The sequence below is a fragment of the Falco biarmicus genome, chromosome 8 (assembly GCF_023638135.1).
Source record: "Falco biarmicus isolate bFalBia1 chromosome 8, bFalBia1.pri, whole genome shotgun sequence".
NCBI classification, from domain to species: Eukaryota; Metazoa; Chordata; class Aves; order Falconiformes; family Falconidae; genus Falco; species Falco biarmicus.
In genome coordinates this window covers 20,455,717-20,479,527 of record NC_079295.1, presented here as the reverse complement: position 1 = coordinate 20,479,527, position 23,811 = coordinate 20,455,717, and the positions used below count along the sequence as shown (strand labels likewise).

At 36.9% G+C, this 23,811-nt stretch overlaps 1 protein-coding gene across 2 annotated transcripts in view; it reads right to left on the bottom strand.

Annotated features, from left to right (window-relative positions):
• The window catches only part of OLA1 (Obg like ATPase 1), a 103,635-nt gene that overhangs the window by 30,629 nt on the left and 49,195 nt on the right, over positions 1 to 23,811 (bottom strand). For both annotated transcript variants that reach the window (XM_056349018.1, XM_056349019.1), the window contains 3 exons: positions 23,619 to 23,794; positions 10,487 to 10,567; positions 10,122 to 10,219 (listed from right to left, as the gene is read on the bottom strand). In XM_056349018.1, coding sequence (XP_056204993.1) covers positions 10,122 to 10,219; positions 10,487 to 10,567; positions 23,619 to 23,794 — 355 coding nt within the window. The remainder of the gene's footprint in view (positions 1 to 10,121; positions 10,220 to 10,486; positions 10,568 to 23,618; positions 23,795 to 23,811) is intronic.

The window sequence follows — 23,811 nt, the reverse complement described above, 5'->3', positions numbered from 1 at the left end:
AAGTGTAACTGGGCTTTTGTAACTTGCATCACAAAGGAGACATAAAATATTTTTATAAGTCAACAATAAACAGAAAAATGCAGCAGAACCAAGCTCATCTTCTCCAAGTAGGTTTGGACACTCACTTTCAATCAAAGAATAATCTTTACCCCTGAGAAATTTGAGTAGACTGTTTTACCTTCCTTCTCCTTCTCTCATCAATATTGCTACATGCAAAAATCACTGCAGCAAAGGTGGCTGTGCTTGTATGTGCATGACACAAAAGAATATGGAAACAAGAAGTGTTTTACTTCTACCTCAGTAATGATGTTTCTCATCAGGAACATGAAATGTGAAAGGGATTTTGACACAAACATCTACAGGCATATATGCACAGCCAAACTGCTTTACTCTAAAATTAGTAAGAGTGAAATCACTACCGAACTATTTACCATTGGAAGTCGGACTGCATCTGAGGTAACGATATTATTGAGAGATGACAGCACTGATAGAGTGGTTAGTACCCTGGTTGTCTCAAAAATCCTTGAAGACCTGTTGATGGGTTGCATTGAGGACGTGCAGACTAACAACCCTGGCCTGGAAGACACTGTAAATTACAGAATCTGGTCCTCAATATAAAAGCTGGGTTCTTAGGCTGCTTACCCTTCCCCTTTCTTCCATTCTGGTACAAAGGCAAGTGAGAAAAATACTGTTTCTCCTTTGCTTTTTCCATTTCAGCGTTTTAAGATTCCACTGGCTTGGAGTACTATGGAAGACAGATGTCTGTTCTCCTAAATAAAAGCTAGACTGAATCTAAAAACATTAGCCACAAAAAGCCAGATGAGACACTCTGAAGCTAAAAATCTCTCTTTAGAGTATCAAAAAAAGATATCAAGCTACTGAAAATTCCCAAACTCATTTAGCTGCCAGTAAAACTAATATTTTACACATTCTCAAAAGCTGTGCTCTAACCTACAATAAATAACAGGGAAGCGTTCTAAAGAAGAATTGATTCAAAAACCTAAAAATCTGCATTCAGGCAAGCAAGCAGGACATTGCTTACCCAGCTAAGTCTGTGACAGTAGCAGGCAGTGAAGGACCACAACTACATACAGTATACACATACATCACTCCAAGCACATTTGGAAAGCCTTTGAAAAAAAGGACTGACAGAACACATTATTTCTTTGCAGACATCATTCACGAGATAACCACTGATACAATTCCAGAAAAACATACAACTGCTAGACAGTATCAACATTTTTATTGGGTAACTTGATTTTAAAGTAGAGAATATTTCCCAAAAACATTTTGTCTATGATTTCACTAGCACCAACATTTTTAGGGAAGCGGTAAGGAAAACTGAAGCATAAAGCAAGCTTCCCAAACAGTGGAAACTAACTAGCAGAAAACTGGAGTAAGCTTTTACACACATACTGGAAACAAAGAGCAGTTAATTTATTAGTCTCTGCTCTTTCCATATCAACTCCACAGTAGCAAAATCTATTCTCAGACATATCACTGCATCTCAGGTTTGTTTCTGGGCAGTTTAAGCATTCTTCAGTTTTGAACAGACTGAAGTTGCATCCAGAGTCAGGAACATGTCACATTGCAATGATTTTGCAACAAAGTTTACATCACTGTCTTCGACAACATTTTTCTGTGCAAGTCCCTCTCTTCACTGCTTATGTTATTTATACACTGAATTAAGCAAAATAATAAATTTACTTGAAAACTAGTGCCCCATTATTTTCTCTCCGAGTCCTATCTTAAACAGCACGTGTTAATAAATGTAACAAAATCATTTTTTGAAAAGTCCCACTTCCAATGAAGATCAGGAAGAAACAGTTTCTAAAGTGTTCATACAGTATATCCTGAATAAAGAAACCCCTTCTTACCCTGCACAAGTTTGGATAACTTTCTAAGTTGTTAAGTTTTTGCTTGTTGAAAGCTAGCATCTATTGCTTCAGATTTTTGCCTATGAAAATCCAAGTGTTTGAATAAAATATCACACAAATTACTTGATTCTCCAAACTGTCACGGCAGATTTTTAAAAAAGTATTGTTAGCAGGTAGCAATTCCTAAGATTACACAACCCGACTACAAAATCAGTGAAGCATCCAAACTCAAAGCTGCGGTTGTTCAACATTTAACTGCACCCACAAAACTGTGTACAAACAGCTCAGAAATTATGGTGATGATGGGGGAAAAACAACAACAAACAAACCAAAAAACCAACACTCAGAAGAGCATCTGGAGAGAGAAGAAAAGAATGAACAGAAGACGGGAAGCAAAGCTGAATTGTTCAAAAGGAGGTTTGGTATGACATGCAGCTGGTAAGACAGGGATCATACACACAGCAATGAAGTTGAAAAGTTACCTATAGCTGCTTTCACTTAGCACAGCCTTAGTGATATGAAGCCTTAAAACACATAGCTCCTTGGCATTACTCTGATAGTATAATCAGCTTGATGCACACGGATGCTTTCAGAAAATACAAGAGGCTCACTGGAGTACAGCTGTGTTGGGCTGGTGTTTGGGTGTTGTGTGCTGGGCCATCATCATGTATCACTTATAACACTGCAGAAATTGGTCTGCATTACCCTGGTTACCCTGTTCTCTAAGCCTGCAGCCTTTCAGGAGTTGCAAGAACAGCTTGAAGCTACCTTTATCTGCCCAGGACAGGTTTCCCAACAACCAAGAGGTTGCCCTCCATCACCACCTCCTCTTATTACCAGTTTCAAGGCTCAATATAGCCTAAGTAAATTACTGAGGCTTTATTTCCTGACTTGGCAACCTACACTTTAGCTATAAGTGCCATGTTGTAACCAGGTGGACTGAAATTTTTTAAAATAGCTTCACCATACAGCATTGCTGTTGTGGCTCAACCCCAGCCAGCAACCAAGTACCATGCAGCCGCTCACTTACTCCCCCAGGCTCCCCCCAAGGGATAGGGAAGAGATTCGGGAAAAAGGTAAAACTCATGGGTTGAGGTAAGAACTTAATAATTAAAATAAAATATAATCTTGTATGATAACAGTAATAACAACAACAACAATTGTAATGAGAAGAAGAGAGAGAGGAATAAAATCTAAAGGAAAAAAGAAAAAACACCAAGTGATGCACAATACAATTGTTCACCACCTGCTGACCGATGCCCAGCCAGTCCCTGAGCAGGGATCAGCCGGCCCTGGCTGAACCCCCCACCCCTGTTTCTATCCTCAGCATCTCATTCCATGGTATGGAATATCACTTTGGCCAGTTCAGGTCACCTGTCCTGGTTGTGTCCCCTCCCAATTTCTTGTGCCACTCCAGCCCTCTTGCTGGCAGGGCCTGACAAACTGAAAGGTGCTTGATTTAGTATAAACACTATTTAGCAACAACTGAAAACATCAGTGTGTTACCAACATCATTCTCATGCTAAATCCAAAACACAGCACTGCACCAGCTACTAAGAAGAAAATCAACTCTATCCCAGCCGAGACCAGGACAACTGCTCATTTTTAAATCATCCCAGAAACATTTTATTTGAAGTTTTACTGTCCTAACGCTTAGGAGCCAAGAGTTTACGTTTGGCACAGAGCAAACTCGGTATCAGAGATAAACCATCGCACTTGTACGAAAGTACGTCTAAATCAGAAATTCATGTCCTCTGTAGAAAAACTGCTCAAATTTAACACTGAAGAGTCTCCGTGATTTAATCTCCTTCTATAATCCACAGCACCTGCATGTAGGCAGAGCACTGGAATGAAGCTAGACTTTTCCTGGAAGGTGTTTGTGTGTCTGGGGTGAGGTTACACACTGGAGCTGAGAGCAGGGACCCATCTTCCCCATGCTTAAGAGACATGTCCCTAACACCTGCTGTTACCCAGCATTCACATTCAAACAGACTGGGGACTCCAGAGGGGGAGGTAAAGGAAAGCAAAGCAAAGCAGGAAGTCTGATGAAAGAAATCATCCAGGCCAAAGGACTGGACTGGAACTAAGCCAGCAAGAATGGGATGAAATCAGGCAAGAGGGAGAGGCAACCTGGCAAAGCCCTATGGAGAATACATCAGCTAGGAAAAGGGTGAGTAAAAAAAGTTTGGGATAGAACAACTGAATGAAAAGTCACTGGAATTGGTAATCCAGAAGACTACAAGAAGTCAACTAGCAATGTCAGGCAAATGAGCTGGGAAGAAAAAAGACTGCCATTAGGTTGATGGGTGATAAATTAATTTGTATTCATTAATTTGTATAAGACGTAATAAAGAATAACTGTTTATTAAGCAAACAGCACTATCCCTTAATACAGTATGTAAGTGTTCTATGGAAAACATGCCATCCTCTAGTTAAAACGACCTGAGCTGTGAGGTACTCTCTCTCTCAAACAGGCAGTAAAGGTGCAATAGGAAGCACAAATTCTGGATCTTGTTACCTGTGAGTATCAAAGTTGAGCTGTATTCACAACTTGTGTATGCAAATCTCCATTTACACACAGAACATACAAATACTCTGTAATACTTTTTAAAAGCATTTCAGTTGTAAGGCAGGGATAAGAAGTGCAACATATTTTAAAATGTAATTTTGCAAATCTGTCAGCATAGAAAACAGCCTTAAAAATCATTGAGCAGCTATGTCAAGAAAACATCTCAACACCATGATGGCATTACAACTTACAATTATGACTGAAAGAATTCTATATCAAATACATTCTCAAATATATTTACAAGAATAAAATTCATCTGCCTAAACATTCATGACTGTATGACCTATAATGTATTTATTTGCTTAATGTAATTCAGAAAATAAATATCGTTCAGAAGCTGAAGATAGTGAAAACTGCATTCTGCTCTCACTCTGGTATCTTGCTATATGACTAATATCCTGGTATTTGCAAATAACTGTTTGCTTTAAGTGATGTAATTCTGTTTGCCTCTGCACTGCAGAGGTTCATTAACAGCAGCATCCCTCCTTTTGGAAGACAAACGACTTTTAGGTATTTGGTCCAAATGGGGTAATTTTTTTTTGGTTTTCAGCAAAATTTGTGAAGTTCACCTATTTCAGACAGCACTTGAAAATGGTTGGAAACTTGGGACAGTGAAAAGAGATGGTGTTTCTGTGGGATGCTACAGTTCCATTGAGTCACCATATTTCTAGCTGTAAGAGATGGAGCTGGCCCACAGCTGTTCTTTCACTTAACTTTACATCCTGTGCATTTATTTACTAAGATTCTTATATATAACTTTACACTACTTGTTAAATCACATTTTGCTTCAAGGTGTGTTACATTAATATTACCATTTCCATTAATCTTTGCTTCTTTTGGTTTTTAAGATGTCATTTTGAAAAATCTCAAAACCAAAATGCACGTAAAATGCCAAGGACGATCTTTCACTCTTTTTTTTTTTTTAACATAGAGATCAAATATTTATTACTAACCAATTTAAGAAGAGCCTGTACAAAAACAGTATCTCCAGGACTTCCCTAAAATCAGACATTATTTTATGGGTGGCAGGGGAGGTTTGGGAGTATAGGGGTTTTTTTGCTGTTGAGTTTCTTTTAAGTTTTGCTTTCTTTTCTTGATTTTAACAGATGTACTGAAGCCATGAAAACCTTCTGGATAGCATTTCTTCTGTCACCATCTTCTTGCTCTACCAGCACATGACACCACCTTGTTCTTTCGCTAAGAAAGTGAACACTTAACTTACTAGATCTATTCTGCCACTGGGCATGTACCCACAGAAATACAACCAAGAACATCAAGTCTCCTTTTCCAACCAGATAATAACTTTCTTTCCTAACTAGTATAAAGTGAAGACTGAGAGAATCAGATTAATTCATACTCAAGTCTATTGATTCTTCCTCGTACTTTACCCCAATATTTCTTTCTTCATGTCAGATTTCTCCACCCCTCTCCCTTTTTTTTTTTAAAAAAAAAAAATATTTGGAACATCTGAAACAATATGGAAAAGATGAATAGAAAAGGATTACTCACTCCCATACTACAAGACCTAAGGAGCATCAAATGAAATTACGACGTGGCAGATCCAAAACAAGCATAAGGAAGTATTTCTCCATATAGCACATAGTTAAACTGTGGAAGTCCCTGCTCCAGGATATTGGGATGCCAAAAGTATATATAGGTTCAAAAGGTCAATGGCTAAATTCACAGCATAAAAATCAGTCAAAAATTATTAACCACAAGTATATCATATCTGGCTTAGTCAGTTCTACAATAATAGATTGCAAGAAGCTGGACGCATACACTTTGTTCACTTAATGTGGTCCTGTAATCTTCCCTGGACATGTTAGTGGCCTGTCAGAAACATGATGCCAGAAAAGACAGACCTTTCATCTGACCTAATTATGCTTCTTCTAGCTTAAGAACATGAAAAATGCTAGAAAAACTAATGGGGAAAAGGTTATTTTTATGGCATATATGCCACCTTTCTAAATACACAGGAGTAAGATCAGTCAAGAGAGGTATCCTATCCAGGAACACCCAACTTATTTTTGTTAACAGAATATCTACCATAACATTTTGAGAGACAGCCCCTTGAAAATAACATTAACACACATTTGGACGCTCAACAAGTCTGGATTATATTAGAGAAAATGTTCAAATATCCCTATCAAGTCTCAGATGACTTAGTTATGATGCTATAGATAACAGAATTGTCAGCAGCGTAATCAACTCCTTAAATTAGTCTATGCACAGGATGAAAAATCACTTGGTTTAGACCTGAGAAGTCAAGTCAAAAGATCAGTCTACGCAGCTTTGACACATGAGTATTCCTGGTGCTCACTGCAAAGAGTTAAGTCCAAAATACTGAACTGTACAATATGATAAACATGGTCCACTACATCTGCTCATTAATTAGCTCAATATATTTCATAATTGGAATCCATATTATGACCCGCTAAATGCATCCTCTTTAGCAAGACTAAAATGTAAACCTTTAATTAGGTGAAGGGCTGATAAATCTCGTGTCCTGGATTTATGTGACATCCTGGGACTCAGAAAGCAGTTTTAACAGAAAATTATTAGGCTTATTTAGAATACTTTCACGATAAAACTTGAATACATGTATACCATGTTAAGGTACTACAGCCATGTAAAAACCATTAGGAATTATTAAAAGAAGGGCTTAAGTATTCATTTAGAGAACAGCAATATGTAGAGTAAGAATGGTTGCAGTGGATTCCCCCATACAGCATCATGATTACTGTCATCTGATCATAACACAAGTGCGACTAGCACAGCTGCCATGTCAGCTTCTCTTCAGGGGCTAGGTCTTAATCATAAATCAGCTGAATGACTAATTCAACATTGTTAAAACCAGCAAGTAACTGCTTGGAGCCATTCCAGTTTTTACATCTTTCAAAAGGTCAATACACCTACTCAAACACACAATAGTCCTATCTTTCACAGTGTTTTCTTCTTTTCTTGGATTGAAAAATAACATGTTAGCACTTAAATGTAAGTGTGTTTTAACTAACAATTAAAATGTTCATTAATTCTGAAAGAGTGACCCAGTAAAACAAAGACAATTTTAGTTTTCCTCTCTACCCACAATCAAAAAGCCTCTCCACTCCTTTGCTGTTTTAAACACTTTTATAGTTGCAAAAGTCTTATGAAAACATTTTACTGCTGAGCGTTTCCTGCATTAACCTTACTTTTGTTACAGTATTATTATGAATTAAGCTCAGAAATAAACTTTTTCAAGTTGAACGACTAGTCTAAATGTGGCTTGCATTTCAAATATGAACCTCTACCCCTCAAAATAATAACAAAAAAATTACAAAGTAAGTGGCATCTAACAGTAAAATATATTATAATCATTTACATCTGTTTACACTACATAAATGACAAAAGCCTACCGTTAGCATCCTTCATAGAAAACATTTATTCTGCTCTTAAATATAAAAGCTATGTCGCATAAACAGAGGATTTAAAGCTGTGGCAGAGTGTCTGAATGAAAGAAAATGGCAATCTTTCTGGTTCTACTAGATGCCTTTCCCTATCACACAATGTTTCCCACTCATAAATACATGACAAATACTTCCTCAATCATTTTTTACGAGCAGGGATGCACAGGGGGTAGTCAATGGCTAGCTTGAGGGAAAATAGGAACAGCAGGAGGCAGAAACTGTACTGAAAATGGCTATGTGGTAAATTCTCTTCTGGAACATCACTCAGCTACCCAGGCTTTGATCTTTCAGCTACAATTACACTCACATCCATGAGATCTGGATATAGTTTTTAAAAACTAAATCATTAATAGTAATAGAAACAGTTAAACCATTTCATTATATGACTCCTCAACTCAAACATCTGATTTTTTACAAATTAAAAATTGCAATTTATACAAAGATTTGCTTTCAATTGGGTTTAACTATGTCATCATCACAACTAGTCTCACAAAAAACATGGGGTGACTGGCGACAGCTAAATCACAGACTGGCGTCTCCTAAATAGTCTGCCTACCATTAGGGTCTGGGAAATGGTATTTACTGTACAATTAGAGCCAGTGAGCTCTACCTGTAATCATACAGGTGCGAGGATCCTTTTTTGGACAGGGCAACCAACTCATCCATTTTCACAAACTTCTATGCCTATACTATAAGGTTATAGCAAACCTCAGGAAACCCAAACATTTGTACTTAAAAGAAATAATCACCTGACAATAGCATAGCAAATACTACTATCCTGATTTTAAAGACTTCCTTGGGTAGAATCACTTTTAATATTTAAATTGTCATACCCAAAAAAACATTCAAAGAAGGAACAAATTAATTCACAGTCATAAAATCTGGCAAACATGAAAAGCTTACATTATTACACCGGTTATCAAGTTTATTCCAAAGTCTGTGTTTTTGGCCAAGAGGGTTTGCTATTAAACAGGTTAAATTTTATTCTTTAACATTAACACAAAATGTCTTGGACTATCAAAAGGACAGTTTTAGCTGCTGTAATTTCACAGAATTTATTCTAATGATTTATTGGAGTTAACCATCTGACATTAATTATTGTTTTGGCTTCCAGTCTATGAATGTTTATTTTTCAGTTTAAAGCCTTCTCACTCTTTGATATCATATGGAAATGAGAATTTTTAATGGAAAATTGAAACCATGTGCATCTAAGTACTTAATGAAGTACAGGGAGAAACAGAGGGTGTACTTTAGGAGAATTCAGATATTCCGCTTTAGATACTTTTGATTTGTTTGGTTGAGTTACATGTGTGTATTTGTTCACAAACATACATTTATAAATTTTCAAAGTATCTCACAAGTACAGTGTTTAAAGATCTGAATACTGAGAAAAGGTTTGTTGTTTGGTGGTTTGTGTTTTTTTTAAACTAAATATACTGCTATAAACTTTTCTTCATCATACACTACTTAATCTGTTGCCTCCTCCTCAAACCAAATATTTACCCCATCTAGAGCTTCCAATGACATGCTAAAAGCTGTACTTCTCAACAGCGGATTCCCGCCATATGTCTGCCATGTTAGGACTGGATCTTAATCCAGTTCATTGAATGCCTGATAGATTGATTTTGTAACCATCATGCACTTAAGTCGTAATATTGATGTCAGGAATACTTGACTAAAACCTGTGCTGTTCATGGCATTAAAACCCATCAAAACAGGCCTGTAAACCATAAGCATAGGGCAAGCAGCAGCGAGGAAGCCAGGCACCCAACTGCAAACAGAAAAGTAGTGTTAAAATGTGCAATTCTGTCACAGTTTGAAAGATTTCCGTGCAACTCGCATAGCTTTAGCCCTCTGGCATTCAATTCATTCCTTTGGAATGAAAAAGATCTTGTTCAATCAGCATTATGTAACATGATAAAATATATGTTTATTTAAATCAGTGCTTCTAAATCAAATCTATTTTGTTCACAGTTAATGGATTCATGTAAAAATGTAAGGAAGGAAAGCACAGTCTTTTCTGTTCTGCAGTTTCATTCAGGCTTTCGCCATATGTATTGCACTCAAGCAGCGTATCAATGCGGGCATAACAAGTAACAAAGTGCAACATTAGTTTTTGTTTCTACTTTAACTAATATCCTTGGTGATCTTAATGCACAAGGAATTATTCACCACTGAAAAATGTGAAATAGAAACATAAATCTAGATATTTAACCTGAAAACACTTACCACTTGTTTTTCTTTCTAATGTAGTCTTTTTCAGAGAGGTTAACCAAGTAGATCATCGGTTTTGAAGTAAAAAACAAATGTTTGTTCAAAACATCAATCTAGAAATGAAAATACAGGAGGAGAATTTTAAAAACAAGTTATACCAACTTGAGTTAATTCTATGACCATTCTCCTGATGGCATGTCTGAGAAGGCAACAGAATTAAAGTGTAATATATAGATCACTGATAAACACAGAATTAGCTGATAAATTTAACATTCAATACACTATGAATATGAAATCTTACAAAAAAACACCTTTAAAAAAAGACAGTAACAGGTAGCAAAATTAGGAGTCAATTCATGGGATAATAATTTATAGCCTACCTCTTTATCATTCCAATCATGATAGAAGCGGACAGCTTTCTTTTCATCTATTACCCATGTCTTGATTTTGCACATTACGTCCTACACAAGGATCAGGAAAAAACAAAGTCAAAAACTCAGCTGGATATCAGATCATTCTCTTCCATAAACAAGGCATGTATATATTAAGATTCAAAACATACAAACAAAAATTATATAATACCTTTTTTAAAAAAATTTTTACTCTCCCAGAAAAAGAAATTGCTTCCTTAAAAGTCACTAAGGAGCAATACTGATTATCAAAACAAAGCAAATCCCGTAATTAGGAAGTTAAATACACAATACTCAAGTATCATCTCTTGCCACCATGAAAATTAGCAGAGCTCATAAAATATATCTTAAGATCAGCACATTTTAGATTGCTTTTCAAACTCAGTAAGACACGACATTTCAGCATCCAGCAGGAGAGACCACGTACAATATAAACATGCCATTAAGAAAAGGGAATGGGTGGGAAAAAACACAGCAAATATCTTTTTTTTTTTTTAAATTGTGAGCAAAAGAAATTGAGCCTATTATTGATGATCCACCCTTCAAGAAATTAATTCAAATGGCCAAAGCCCTTTTTATTCCACATTAATTTTTCGCCAACACCTTCTCCCTCCCCCCCAAAATGAAACCTGCCAAAGCCTCCATTACACAATGGCAAGAGCCTTGCACTGGTGACCTCCAACCAGCTGCATTCACTTTCAGAACATCTCTCTCGGCAGGAAATCTAAAGGCCTTTTAGTTAGCAAGCTAGTGTGCATTCAGAAGGAGTAACTGCAGGAAGAGCCCAATGTGCTTTGTTTCTCTGGCCTTTCTTCACAGAAAGATTAATCATCTGTGAAATGGAAACGGCAAACAGCAAGTGACACAAACTGAACCCTTCAAGCCTTTCCTCATCAGTTTTGTGGTCGTGAATCCGAAAGCTGCGTGTGGCACGGTTCTCCTTACAGGCAGGTGTTAATAAAAGGCTCTTGGGTCTGAAAGGTCAAACTCTGCTCTTCTAGGAGTAGTACATTTTAGAGTCGCCTATTTTTTGTTGTAGATAATTTATCATCATGCTTTAAATAATGCATTTTTAGGCTATAATTGACACCACTGAGAATTAAGATCTTTAAAATACAAGGAAACATTCTGTAAACCGTCAAGCACACAACATTTTTTGCTCTTAATGCTATGCAGTTGAAGTACATTTATAAACAACCATAAATAACATCAGTATTTACTACAGCCTTTTCTAGTCTTGCAGTTGCTTTAGTGAAGAAAAAAAAAAAAAAAAAGAAAAAGCTCTTCTAAATCTTCAGATCCTGATTTGAAACCCTCCAGGAACAGGACTCCCCACAGATTTTAACAAGGAAGGGGCAAGCTAAAACTTTTAATGAAATCTAACATGTTCTGCCTAAGAATAATCACTTTTACTCTCCTCTAACTGAATTTCACTCATAAATGTTTAAAAGTGGCTAATATAACACCATTTCCTACAAGGAGAAGATCAAAGTGCTATATTACAAATGCATTATGATTAAAAAAGCACTGTGCAGCTTTGCTATTAACTGTTCTTTAAACCCTAAAAGGCTTCCCATAGATCTCACTTGGCACTGCATATACAACCTTTGACAAGTAATGTAGACCATTTTTATTCATTGCCTAAAATTGTAGGCAATTATGTGCGTCACACTGGCCACCTGCAAATTCTGAATGCCTGCTCCAGTTGTCAGAGCAAAAAACTAATGTCGGAGGGGATTAATCTAGGGGGAGAGAGTCCTCTTTAATGGCTCCAGCAGGTGAAATGGCCCAGCTGGTTACTATGATGAGTGGCCAGAACAGCTTATGTAGAGACATGCAACAAGATTACACATAAAGAAGAAAACAGTGGTACCATCTTATCTTTAACCCCATGTGCTTTTTATTTTTTAATTAAACAGTATAAACAAGATAAGGGAAGCAATTCTACCAATAGGTACTTTTCATTTAAGATCTTTATCCTCAGCTTTTGTTTAAATAGATATTTAAAAATCAACACAAACTCCCAAGATTCCTGTTCAGCAGTGAAGGAATTCCGATTACACACTATTTGGGGGTTTAAAATAATTCCATAGGCACCTCCCACATGGCTTTTGACATGACAGTTCCCCCTAACAGCAATGTGTTATTGCATATAAATTGGAGTCGATAAAAACCTGACAGAGAAAACATTATAGCACAAGTTATCAAAGCCAATCTTTTAGGCTTAAGCAGCAATGAAATGTTTTTTAATCACACTGTAAGGGTAGCTACATAATGCAGAACCTCCAGAAAATTTCAAGTATCAACACAGCAAATAAACTCTGTTCTTTCTAAAGCCCATCTAAGCACATAGTTGCCAATCAGAACTTCTCTTCCACATTCATCTGCTACCTACAGTGACACACCTAAACTCGTTTCGGCACAGACCTAATTTTTCAGAGTTCTCATTTAGGCACCTGATGATGCTGTTTGCAACTGTTGTTCTAAAAGAGTAATTACGTGGCTAACTTCCGCAGGGAAGGCTGACCAACAACTGAACATGCTGGCGAGAACTGACAGCTGTATACTTGCAATTTTATTTTGGTTTTACAGAGAAGCTGGCAAAGTATTGGAAAACTTTCTTTAGAAAGAAGGATGGAAACTTACAAGCAAATACAGCAATTATACCTGAAGCTGGTGAGGCAGTAAGACAAAGAATTTCTCTGAAGGACTATCTGGGCAGACACAGCACACAGAATGTAAGGCAGACAGTCCAGAAACAAAAACAAACAAAAAGATAGATGAACTCCTACTCCCCTGCATCAAGATGTTGTCCCATTTAAATGAGATTTAATATGACCCCCTCAAAAGAAATTATACTAATGACAATATGAAGAAAAGCAACTATTTCTGCATATTTCTTTTACACTCAGCTGCCCCAATACTCTAAGTACACACACAAAAAGCAAAAAGCACGTTTTTATGTTATATCTCATGTAGCACTGTTTTTAGTTTTATTAATCACTTCTGTTTAGGCCTGGTGAAAGAGTATGAACTGACCTTTTTATCTTCACTATCACTGTAACAGTCATTTAAACACATTTAATCACTCTTCGAGTTAACTGAGAGATGCTTAATAACAAAATACAGAGCAATGATCCACTTTACTTCATTAGATCTGGCCTCCCCAGTTGCACACTTCCAGGTCAATCTGTCACCTGCAGAATGATCCACTTCTCCTTGTTTGATGAAAGGGGTATTCCTGTTCTGTTTTTAAGCTAGCAACATTACAGCAAGCACCATTTAAAAAGCCGCCAAAACCCCCTCCAAAATCCAATTTACTTACAGTTGTCAAGGCATATGAAATACAGCAAACTTCATGAATATCAAATACTGCTGTTTTAAACATCAGTTAATTTCTGACTATATCCTTGGCAACGTATTTAGTGCATGTGAATACTTAGTATATTTAGCCATATGCAATACCTTTATTTTAATTTATGTCCTGCTCTCGTTTTCCAAAGGTGGCAAGTAGTCAACCCACAAAGGCTAAGCAGGACTTTTAACGGTAAGTCCCAACAGTATAAAACACTATAAAGGAATACATTTAAATCGCATTTAGGAGATTTATCATGACATGCTCATGAGACACTACTGTGTAGAAAAATGTGCATACATTAATAAACTCTCTGGATGGATGATAGTAATAATGTGTGCCAATGCCAAATTCTTCTTACAGCATGAGGGACTAAACTAAAGCTTGGAAAACTCACTTGCCTACTTGGCATCAGAGAATTGTGATTTTTTTGTTGTAAATTAGCAGGGCACGTAATTAACTTCCGCAAATTTAATAAAGAAGTAAGCAGTTGTAAGGATTATCACTTCACACTTCAAAGTGCAAGTGAATTCTCCGTGATCCTGCAGGCAGTGCAAAAGTCTTTGCTACTACAGGGAGTAACTGTGGTAGAGTAGGCTGGCTCCCCCCCACCCCAAGGGAGAAGTTTCTGGCAAGTATAGAGTGTTTCTCTGCACCTCAATCATTCCCTTCAAAACTTGCAAGATGTAATAATTGACAAGCCCCCATAAACACTTCAAAAGCAGCTAAATACTTTTTATTAAAATGTTCCAATTGTCCAGAATTCTATCATTTTCACTGCTCTGCTTCTCAGAAAAGCTCTAAGAGGTATCTAAAACATTACCCGCAGCTCTTAGTTAGCTCCTCTCATTTTCACAGAAGTCCAACAGCATAGCACATCAATAACAAAGGCAGTATTGGATAATTAATATAGTCAGAGCTCCCTAAGGAATCTGGTTCAGTGGCACAAGGTATTTAATTCAACAAACACTGCACACGCTAAATGGAGTCAACACCACCTAACCAGTAGGTCTCAGAATGTAACTGCAAATAGACAATCCAATGGCTGTGTTTCCAGTGGCACTCCAAACAAATTACTTGCATTTCACTAGTTATCATCTTTCATCAACAGCCTAAAAAAAGAGCACATTAATGACACGGATTCTGAGAATAGTAAATTACTAACAACATAAATCATGTGTGTAGTGACCAGAACTGCTAGACAGATTTAGTGAAAGCAAACAATGTTTTTCAAAACAATAAATTCAAATTCATACACTTGCTGGGTGGGGGATAATGGAGGGGGGATACAGTATTTACCATGTAGGGGACTTCCCCTCCTTGCAAGAATGACAGAAGACTTTGAGGGTCACAAGCAAATGAACTGTACTGTAACTAAAAGACTAAATAATCTTTGTATATATAAATAGACTAATGGCCAATGTGAGTAATGCTACATTTATCTCTGTCGAAATAATGAAAATCTGGAGCAAAATATGGTTTTTAAAGTGCTTAAATCTTACTCTTTTATTCTCATTGCATTTCACATATATGTATTTAATAAAAAAACCTCACATGGTACAGGGTTTTTCACAATAGCATACAGAATCAAATGGCTGAAAGTTGATGCTTGACAAATACAGACTAAAGCTGCATCTTACTGCTAAACAGTAAAGATAATTAATCCCTGGCGCAGCTTATGCAAGTTACAGTAATTTCTCTCTAGCTAGAAAATATTTAAACATTAGGGTTTTTCCTCTGGGAGATACATTCTGCTTTAACCACAATTTTGAGGATTAAACTGGAATATGCAAGAGATCAAATTAGGGAATAATTAGTATTCCACCTAGCCTTCAATATAGCTCTGATGGTTTTTCAGATACTGATAGAGAACTATGCTATTTGAGGTAAAGAGTGCTCATAACTAGTTAAGCTGTGCTGCACCAAAAACAATTCACTGTGTGCGCACTTATTTCCCTGTTAATGCAAGGTGTACGGTGTGCACCATGCCCACAGTCCTTCCGTTCACAGCTTTCCTTGGAAATCTTTTCCAGTTCTATTTAGCATAGCCTCAGCACTCTGCTTTTCCTGGAAGTTTTCTGGCAATTCAAAAGAGCGAGGCTGAAGTGACAAAGTAAGACTTTATTGTGAAAACAATGGTTAGAAACCATGGTATTTTTAAAGGACATTTAAGACAAATCTTGCCATTTTGAGGAAAAAAAACTTATATCATGTTTTTCAATTCTGTTAAAGTGCTTAAATAAGCTGTAGCAGCTGGGTGCAAGAAAGAGAACAAGTCAGGTACTGCATCAACTGGAGTCACAATGAACTCCTCTGTGGTACAAAACAATGTCTAATCTCTTACAATTCCCTTGCTCACTGACTTTAATAAAAATACAATGGAAGAAGTAATGGATTTAGGACAAGTGTATTATCTTTTCTTCTACTCAATACCTGCTAACAGAGCCAGTACAAGCTGCACATGATACAAGATCTACTCAGAGCTAGATGCCAATAATGTTTATGAGCCACAGCAAGTACTTTCACCCAAAACATCCTACAAGCATCAATAATCCCCAAATTCTCCTGTGTCGGTCATCTTTGTGGGTTCTAAGGCATTACACACAATTATATAGCCACTTGTAGCTTCTCAAAGAAAAAAGCAGGCAAGAATACAAAAAGCAGTCTATCTACAAATGATTTCTGGCAGTTCAAAAACTCAGAACAGGGAAATTGCACTGAAAAGTAAAATGAAACATCTTCTGCAGAGTTCCTCTAAACTTTTCTTACTGCATTAGTCTACCCACACATTTCCAAATATACCCAAGTGTGAATGCATTTGTTTTAGATGTGAATAAAAGCCAACTGAAGAAGTTGTCTTTTTCAGACTAGAACTATTCATATATGGAGTTATTGTGGTGTATGTATGTAGTATTTAAAAATTACACCATGGCTTGGATCTAGACATACCCAGAGATGTTATTTACAAAAGTAATCACTTTAAGCCACTGTTCAAATCTACATAGGAAAGATCAGCCTTGACAGAAAGTATGTAAGCATTGACTTCTCTTTGTCTACTGACAATACCAAAAGAAATCCAAATGTATATTTACACATTATGTACTTTTAAGTCAGGCTTTACTACTGATTAATTCACAAACATCTGCCATGAATATTTTCCTGTTACATTCAAAATGTTCTCCAGAATGAACTTTAATTTCCTCTAAATACCACATTAAACATAGTAAATGGTCCACTAAAGATTTTAGGCATAATTATATGCATTAAGAATATAAATATTTTCTCCATTCCCTATGATTTAACATTTAAGTTACTAATTATAACAGCCAAGGGCAGAAAGTATGTCAACAGCATACATGTACACTGCTGCTTTTCTCCAATCGCCAGTGGAACAAACTGGCTTCTCAAACTCTCCTCACGAAAGGAGACCAAAGAAACCGGGGGGAAGGGGGAGGACACAGACCCAAACAATTCATTGCTATATTTATCTTCAACTTGGAACAAAAGAAAGGTGAAAATTCCCAACTGACATCATCAGTTAGAGGAAATAAGAGTTCATCCATCCGTGAGAACTCTGGCAAGCACTTGCAGCACGAGGTCAGTGCATTCTGCTCAGCACCATCCCATTCATCAGAATATTGCAGGAAGAAAAGATTTTCACCGTTTTCACCTAGTATATATTGGTAATGAGAAGAACCTGAATCCACCAGCTTTCTGCTGTTTGCCAAGTATTTCCTACACCATTATCAGTAATTTTAAATGAACAAAAAGAATCTTTCAAACAGTTACTGCATCATTAGGACAGCAGCAAAATGTTAAATGGAAGGGAGGAAGAAGGAAGGGATTAAAGTTATTTAAAACATCATTAGGAAGATTTTGGTTTTTTCTTCAGAGTACATAAATGCCAACAGATACTTAAGACTCTATACCTATGGTCACTGTATCCATTTTTAGTACATCGCCCATGGCAGGAACAAAACAAAGCTTGATGCCTTTCATGTAAGTTATAAATGCACTAGATGGTTCTGGTACCATTACATTAAAAAGGAGCCTTTAAACTTTCTTTTCATAATTGCAATTACTTTTGCTCTTACAAAATTTTGAGCTGAAAAACTAGTCTTACTGTAAATTTGATGGATTTTAACAATGGAATTTAGATCTCTCACAGGACTTGTAAAAGCACCCCTTTCAGCTGAAAACTATAAGTTCAAATGCAGTGAACATTGATCCTGACCTACTGCAAATGATGACCTTCCAGTCTTCAATTGAAGCTCAAACACTGCGGACATTGAAGCTGACCCAAAGATTTTGTCTTTATATCACTAACATCAATAATCTGCGCGAACTCAACTATAAATAATATTCTTGTGTTCAGATATATAAATCACAATACCATTATCACTAAGATTTATTCTGTGCTGGAATTCAAGATTCGGTGCACTAACAAAGGGCTTAAGGAATAGCTATTTGCTGCAGAGGGTCAACCTCTAAGGACTAGAACTGAATCACACGGGAAGGATACTAGAAAAGAATTCTGCAATAATGTTCACTTAACTATATTATATTATATTAATTTGAAGACTTCTGTCTCCAGGACTGAAAAACACATAGATTAAGAAATATGTATCTTTAAAACAAATTTTAAAATATGTACATTCTCATCTAAAAATTTATGCATATTTTACTTCTACTTTGAAATCTATTGCTAGCCAAAATGACAGATGAATAATAAGCTAATAATAAAGTTTAACTCAGCATCTTTCTCATGTCTCTGCAGATACCAGCACCAGGCAGATTTAAAATATAAAATCAAAATTACTCTGATTACTTTCTGAAATTATATTTGCACTGGTTTAATACATGCAAATAGCAGGGGTATTTTTATTCTATAATATCTCTTTAGAAGGTTATAGCCAAAATAATATTTAAAGGTATACTGAGTCTGAAAGAATAATACCCTTAGGTAAAAGCAGACAGTCATTTCTAGGAAGGCAGTGAGAACACTTGCAAAACAGACAAAAATCACACATGTAAAGGAAGCTCTTCCAAGCCTATGTCAACATTACATGTTGCTCATCTTGGATTGAACCATATTGTGTCATTGATTTTTAAGTAGAACTTGAAAATTATTTCATTGATGGATCCTTAAGAGCAGTTGGCTATTTTATTTCTGCTGACAGGGGACTGGGAAATCAATTCTCTGAGAGACAGGACAAACAGTTAACACCGTATTCAACTGCAAAGCCAGGTCACTACACAAAGGTGAACTTACCAATTGAATGCAATGTGGGCTTACAGGAAGGAAAAATTGCAATTAACATGTTAGAACACAGGTGTGAGAAGGTGGGCAATCAAATACAAATCTCAGATTTAAGAACTGTTGACTGACGCAGACCAATCATTTTCTTCTCTTCTCCTAAACCTTTTGGAGATTTCAGGCTATCAAGTTACAGTTGTGGAGGCTTAGTGATATAGAGAATCCTCTAAAGATGACAATTCATATTTATAAATAAAAATGACTTCTACTTTCAATTATGTTCCATGAAATACACAGTGAAATCCCCTTTGATGGCAACAGTAAGTTTACACAGGTCACATGGTGATTACAACCCCTCTGAAATCAGTAACTTTTCCTTAGCTTTCATATTAAGGCTATTCATTATATTCAGCCAACTACCAAAGGAAAAACATACTTGACTAAGATCAATATTATTTCTTTTCTTTCCTCACCTTCTTCTTTCCCTAACCTTATATAGTGCTCTTCCTCAACGGATCTCAAAGTGCTCTCAAAAAAAGTACGAAGAAACGAAAAAATGCAATTCAAGTGCTAGATGTTTTTGTTCAGCAGGGGAAAGCAAGCCAGTGAAAGGTCTGAAAGCAATACAGGTAAGAAAGCTTGCAATATCTTTATCTGAATGAATGACAGAATTTTCATAATTCTCAACCAGTTAAAACTCCTAAGAAAGTCTCAAATGTCTTTACCTTAAATGACTCCCAAAAGGATGAGAAAGGGAAAACAATGAAAAAGAGAAACACTAAGATTTTAACATTGTGTCTTAAAAACGAAACAAAAACAAAACCCAAAATCCCTACAAATACCACATTTTTTTCCCTTGTAACCTCCTAGTTTTCCCCAAAGGGAAAATGACTGGGAACACTCAGAGCACAGACAAGAGATGTTTGTTGCACACCTCTGCTATGGCAAAGAACAGAATATTAGCATTATGATGACCCCCAGAGGTCCCTTCCAACCCTGACCATTCTGCTATTATGTATCCCACTGGTAAAGAGGCAAATTCTGGGTTCTCTCCCAGCCCCTCCCTCCTCTTGCCCTCCCCCTTTTTTTTTTCCAAGACAACCTGTTTGGAAAAAAAGTATAAATTCCAGTCTATACTGTCTCTAACTGCAAAATGCAACAGATTCAGGAAGTACAGCCTGTCCTGGTTTCAGCTGGGACAGAGTTAATTTTCTTCTTAGTAGCCGGTGCAGCACTGTGCTTTGAATTTGGTGTGAGAACAATGCCAGTAGCACGGTGATGGTTTTGGTTGTTGCTGGGTATACTCAGCCAAGGACACTTCAGCTTCTTGGGCCCTGCCAGCAAGAAAGCTATTGGGGCATAGGAAATTGGGAGGGGACACTGCCAGGACAGCTGACTCCAACTCACCAAAGGGACATTCCATACCATGGGACGTCATGCTCAGTATATAAGCTGGGGGAAGAAGGAGGAAGTGGGGGCCATCCAGTGTTACTGTTACGCATGATGGAGCCCAGCTTTCCTGGGGATGGCTGAACGCCTGCCTGCCCATGGGAAGCAGAGAACAAATTCCTTGTTGTGCTTTACTTGCATGTGTGGCTTTTGCTTTACTAATTGAATCGCTCTTATCTCAACCCTCAAGTTTTATATTCCTTTCCGATTCTCCTTCACGTCCCTCTGGGTGAGCAGGGAGTGAGCAAGTGGCTGTGTAGTACTTAGTTACCAGCCAGGGTTAAACCACAACACAGCCAAAATACACTCCTAACATTTGGTTACTGCTTTAGAGAGGCATAATCTTTAACTGGTTTTTTTTCACCAGTGCCATACGGTTTCTCTTCCAGACCAATAAATTGTTTACCACACAGCTAATCACAGAGTATATTACATAAACACAACCACAGGCCTTTTCTGCAACACAAAACGTTAAAGGAAAACTGGCAAAGCAAACCATACAGCAGTGCCTCACAACCTTCCAGCTGAACATCTAAATAAACCCATCTAGCGGCTAGAAAAGCCCAAGAATTCGTTACAATATTACAACTACACAAATTGCTTGTAGAAACTGTGGAACTAGACATAAGGATTGATTTACCAGGAAAAGTAATCAGGCAAAGCTTCCTCAGGCTTTTACCATTTAAAAAGTCCATTTACTAAAGGTCTACTGTCTACATTACAATTCAAGCATACAAGTCACAAAGGAAGACAAGCAAGAAGGTCCAATATCAGCTGGACTCACAGACGTGCCCCACAGCACTTCCCTGAAGAGATTCCCTAGTGACTGTAGTTCCTTCGTGCAGCCTTTGTCTCAAGGGGAACATTAATTTGTGCCTCTCCACTCTGTTCAGCCATCCCTTTCCGTGAGACAAAGGAATTTAATGCCTTTGAAACCTCTATTGTTGCTGACAAACTCAGCTGAGACTGGTCAAGTGTAACAGCTGTTACTGAGAACAGAACTGGCAGAGCAACACAACTTCAAGAATCTGGTGTTTTCTGTACCTTCCTTCAAAAAGAAAGGATAAAAAAACCCCAAGGAATCACAGCAAGTTACAAACACACTATGACAAAGTCATTTTGACAGGTGAACTACAGATGAAGTAACAGTTAAGAAACTGAAGGAAGAGACAAAGAAGGATGAGAAACTGAAGCTGGGTCACGACATTAAATAATACAGATTTTAAAGTTTTCTTTAATTAATTTAAATTGCTTTTCTAGATTTGAGGTTTTTATTTACTGTCTCCCTTGATTTAAGAATAAACTGACATTTTCTGTTTTCAAACACATACCAACTTCCTGTAGTTAAAAAATAAGAGCAGCTCTGTCATACAACAGTAACTGTACCTACCACCCATTAAGTTACATGATGACTATTCTGACTTTTATTTAAAACACACTTCAGTTATGTCTCATTGCAATCACAAAAGCGTTGACCTCTTCCTTAGCTCAGGAAGAACAGAGTATGATATGAAACCCTCAAAGGTTTCATACTTTGTATGAAGGCATACTCAAAAACTGGACAAGAATTTCTCCATCTAGAGTAGCCAAGCAAAGCTGTTTCCAAAGAGAGCTGCACAAGAAAGTAAGCAAGAGCAGCCAAGACTGGGGCATAACAGCATCACAACACTCTTCATTTTCATCACCTCATACCAAAGTTCAGCCTGAGGCTAAATTTTACTTCGGATTCACTACAGACAGGATTTTTCCTTGCCTCTTTCTTTAAGATGAATTAAAAGGTGAAAGATTGTGTGGATGCTATTTGAAACTGTAGGCATAAGCTGCACTGTTCCTCTAAGCGGGTGCAACCTTTTGTAAAAGATAAAAATCACTGCCCACATGTACCCAGGGCTGAGCTGACCCATGTCAGGTAAGACCTTAAATGAAGTATAGCTCCTTCTCTCTCTCTCTCTCTGGGCTTACATGAAAGCCTTCAAATCATCCAGCAATAGCTATTTTTTCTGGCTTAGACCAATCACAGAATAAAATACTTTTCAAGCCAGACAAAGACTAATTCTTCACCAACAAGTGCTTTTTAACACTGCATCACGAACATTTTGGAGAGGGATGTCCACTTTCAGTTCCTATTTACTTCCAAGCGCTAGGTAGGGCCAACAAAATTAATTGCACTTCAGTGCTGATAAACTAAAACACCAGCACTGATATAACAATGTTTTTCTTACTACTTGCCATCCAAAAAGCCATGGGAGAAAAGAGTATTTTTTAGTACTTAATCGTTAAGCATAAATAGTCTACTTCCACACCGATACACTGCTGTAATAGAGAATGTACTTTGTATACCACCTGAAATATTTATAGAAGATTAATGAAAGAAAGAAAAATTAGTAACTAGACTACTGGCAAAGTGTAGCAGACTCAAAAGTCAAGTGGCAGTAAAAAGATCATTTACAAAAATACACTTTGAAGTTTGTAATTATGGCACATTTCTAATTTACAAAGGAAGACCACTACTACCCTGGGATAACTGAGCTCATTTAAGCAGTTTTCCACAATATTCTAAAACTATTTCAACTAGCAGCCTTTACTTAACATGTGCTATAAGACACAAACTCCAATCATACCAAGAAAATATATTCACTTGGTGGCTACAGAAATACTAGTAGCAACATCAGACTAGAACTTAACAGCAAGAATAATTCCGAAGTGACTGCTGGACTTGGAACTACAACTAAACACTGATGTAAGTTTGATGAAGCACTGGCAATTATATAAAGCTGTGTCAACAAGAAAATAACAAGTTAAATTAAAAAATTAGTTAGCTTTATCAATGAAATCTTGCACTGTCAACACATCAAATAATTCATGCTAACAATTTTTCAACCCATAATAACAATTACTTTAAAAAATACATTAAAATAGTAGTAATGTTTCATATTATAGCTGTGGGAGATCAGTAACAAAACCCAACAATACAAGAACTTCAATTCAATACAGAGAGTAATTAATGACCAAACTTTTATAGATCATATACCTATACTTACATATTCAGGTTTCAATTTCTTGTCCCCTCCCCTTACAGCTACTTTTTCAAGCTTGTCTATACTCTGCAGGATCAGCTCCTCATCTTTAAGTCTAAGTTCCTCGTGTATTATTTCAATGTCACGAACAGGATCTACACTTCCTTCAACGTGAGTGATATCGTCGTCTTCAAATGCTCCTAAAACAGAAGAACAT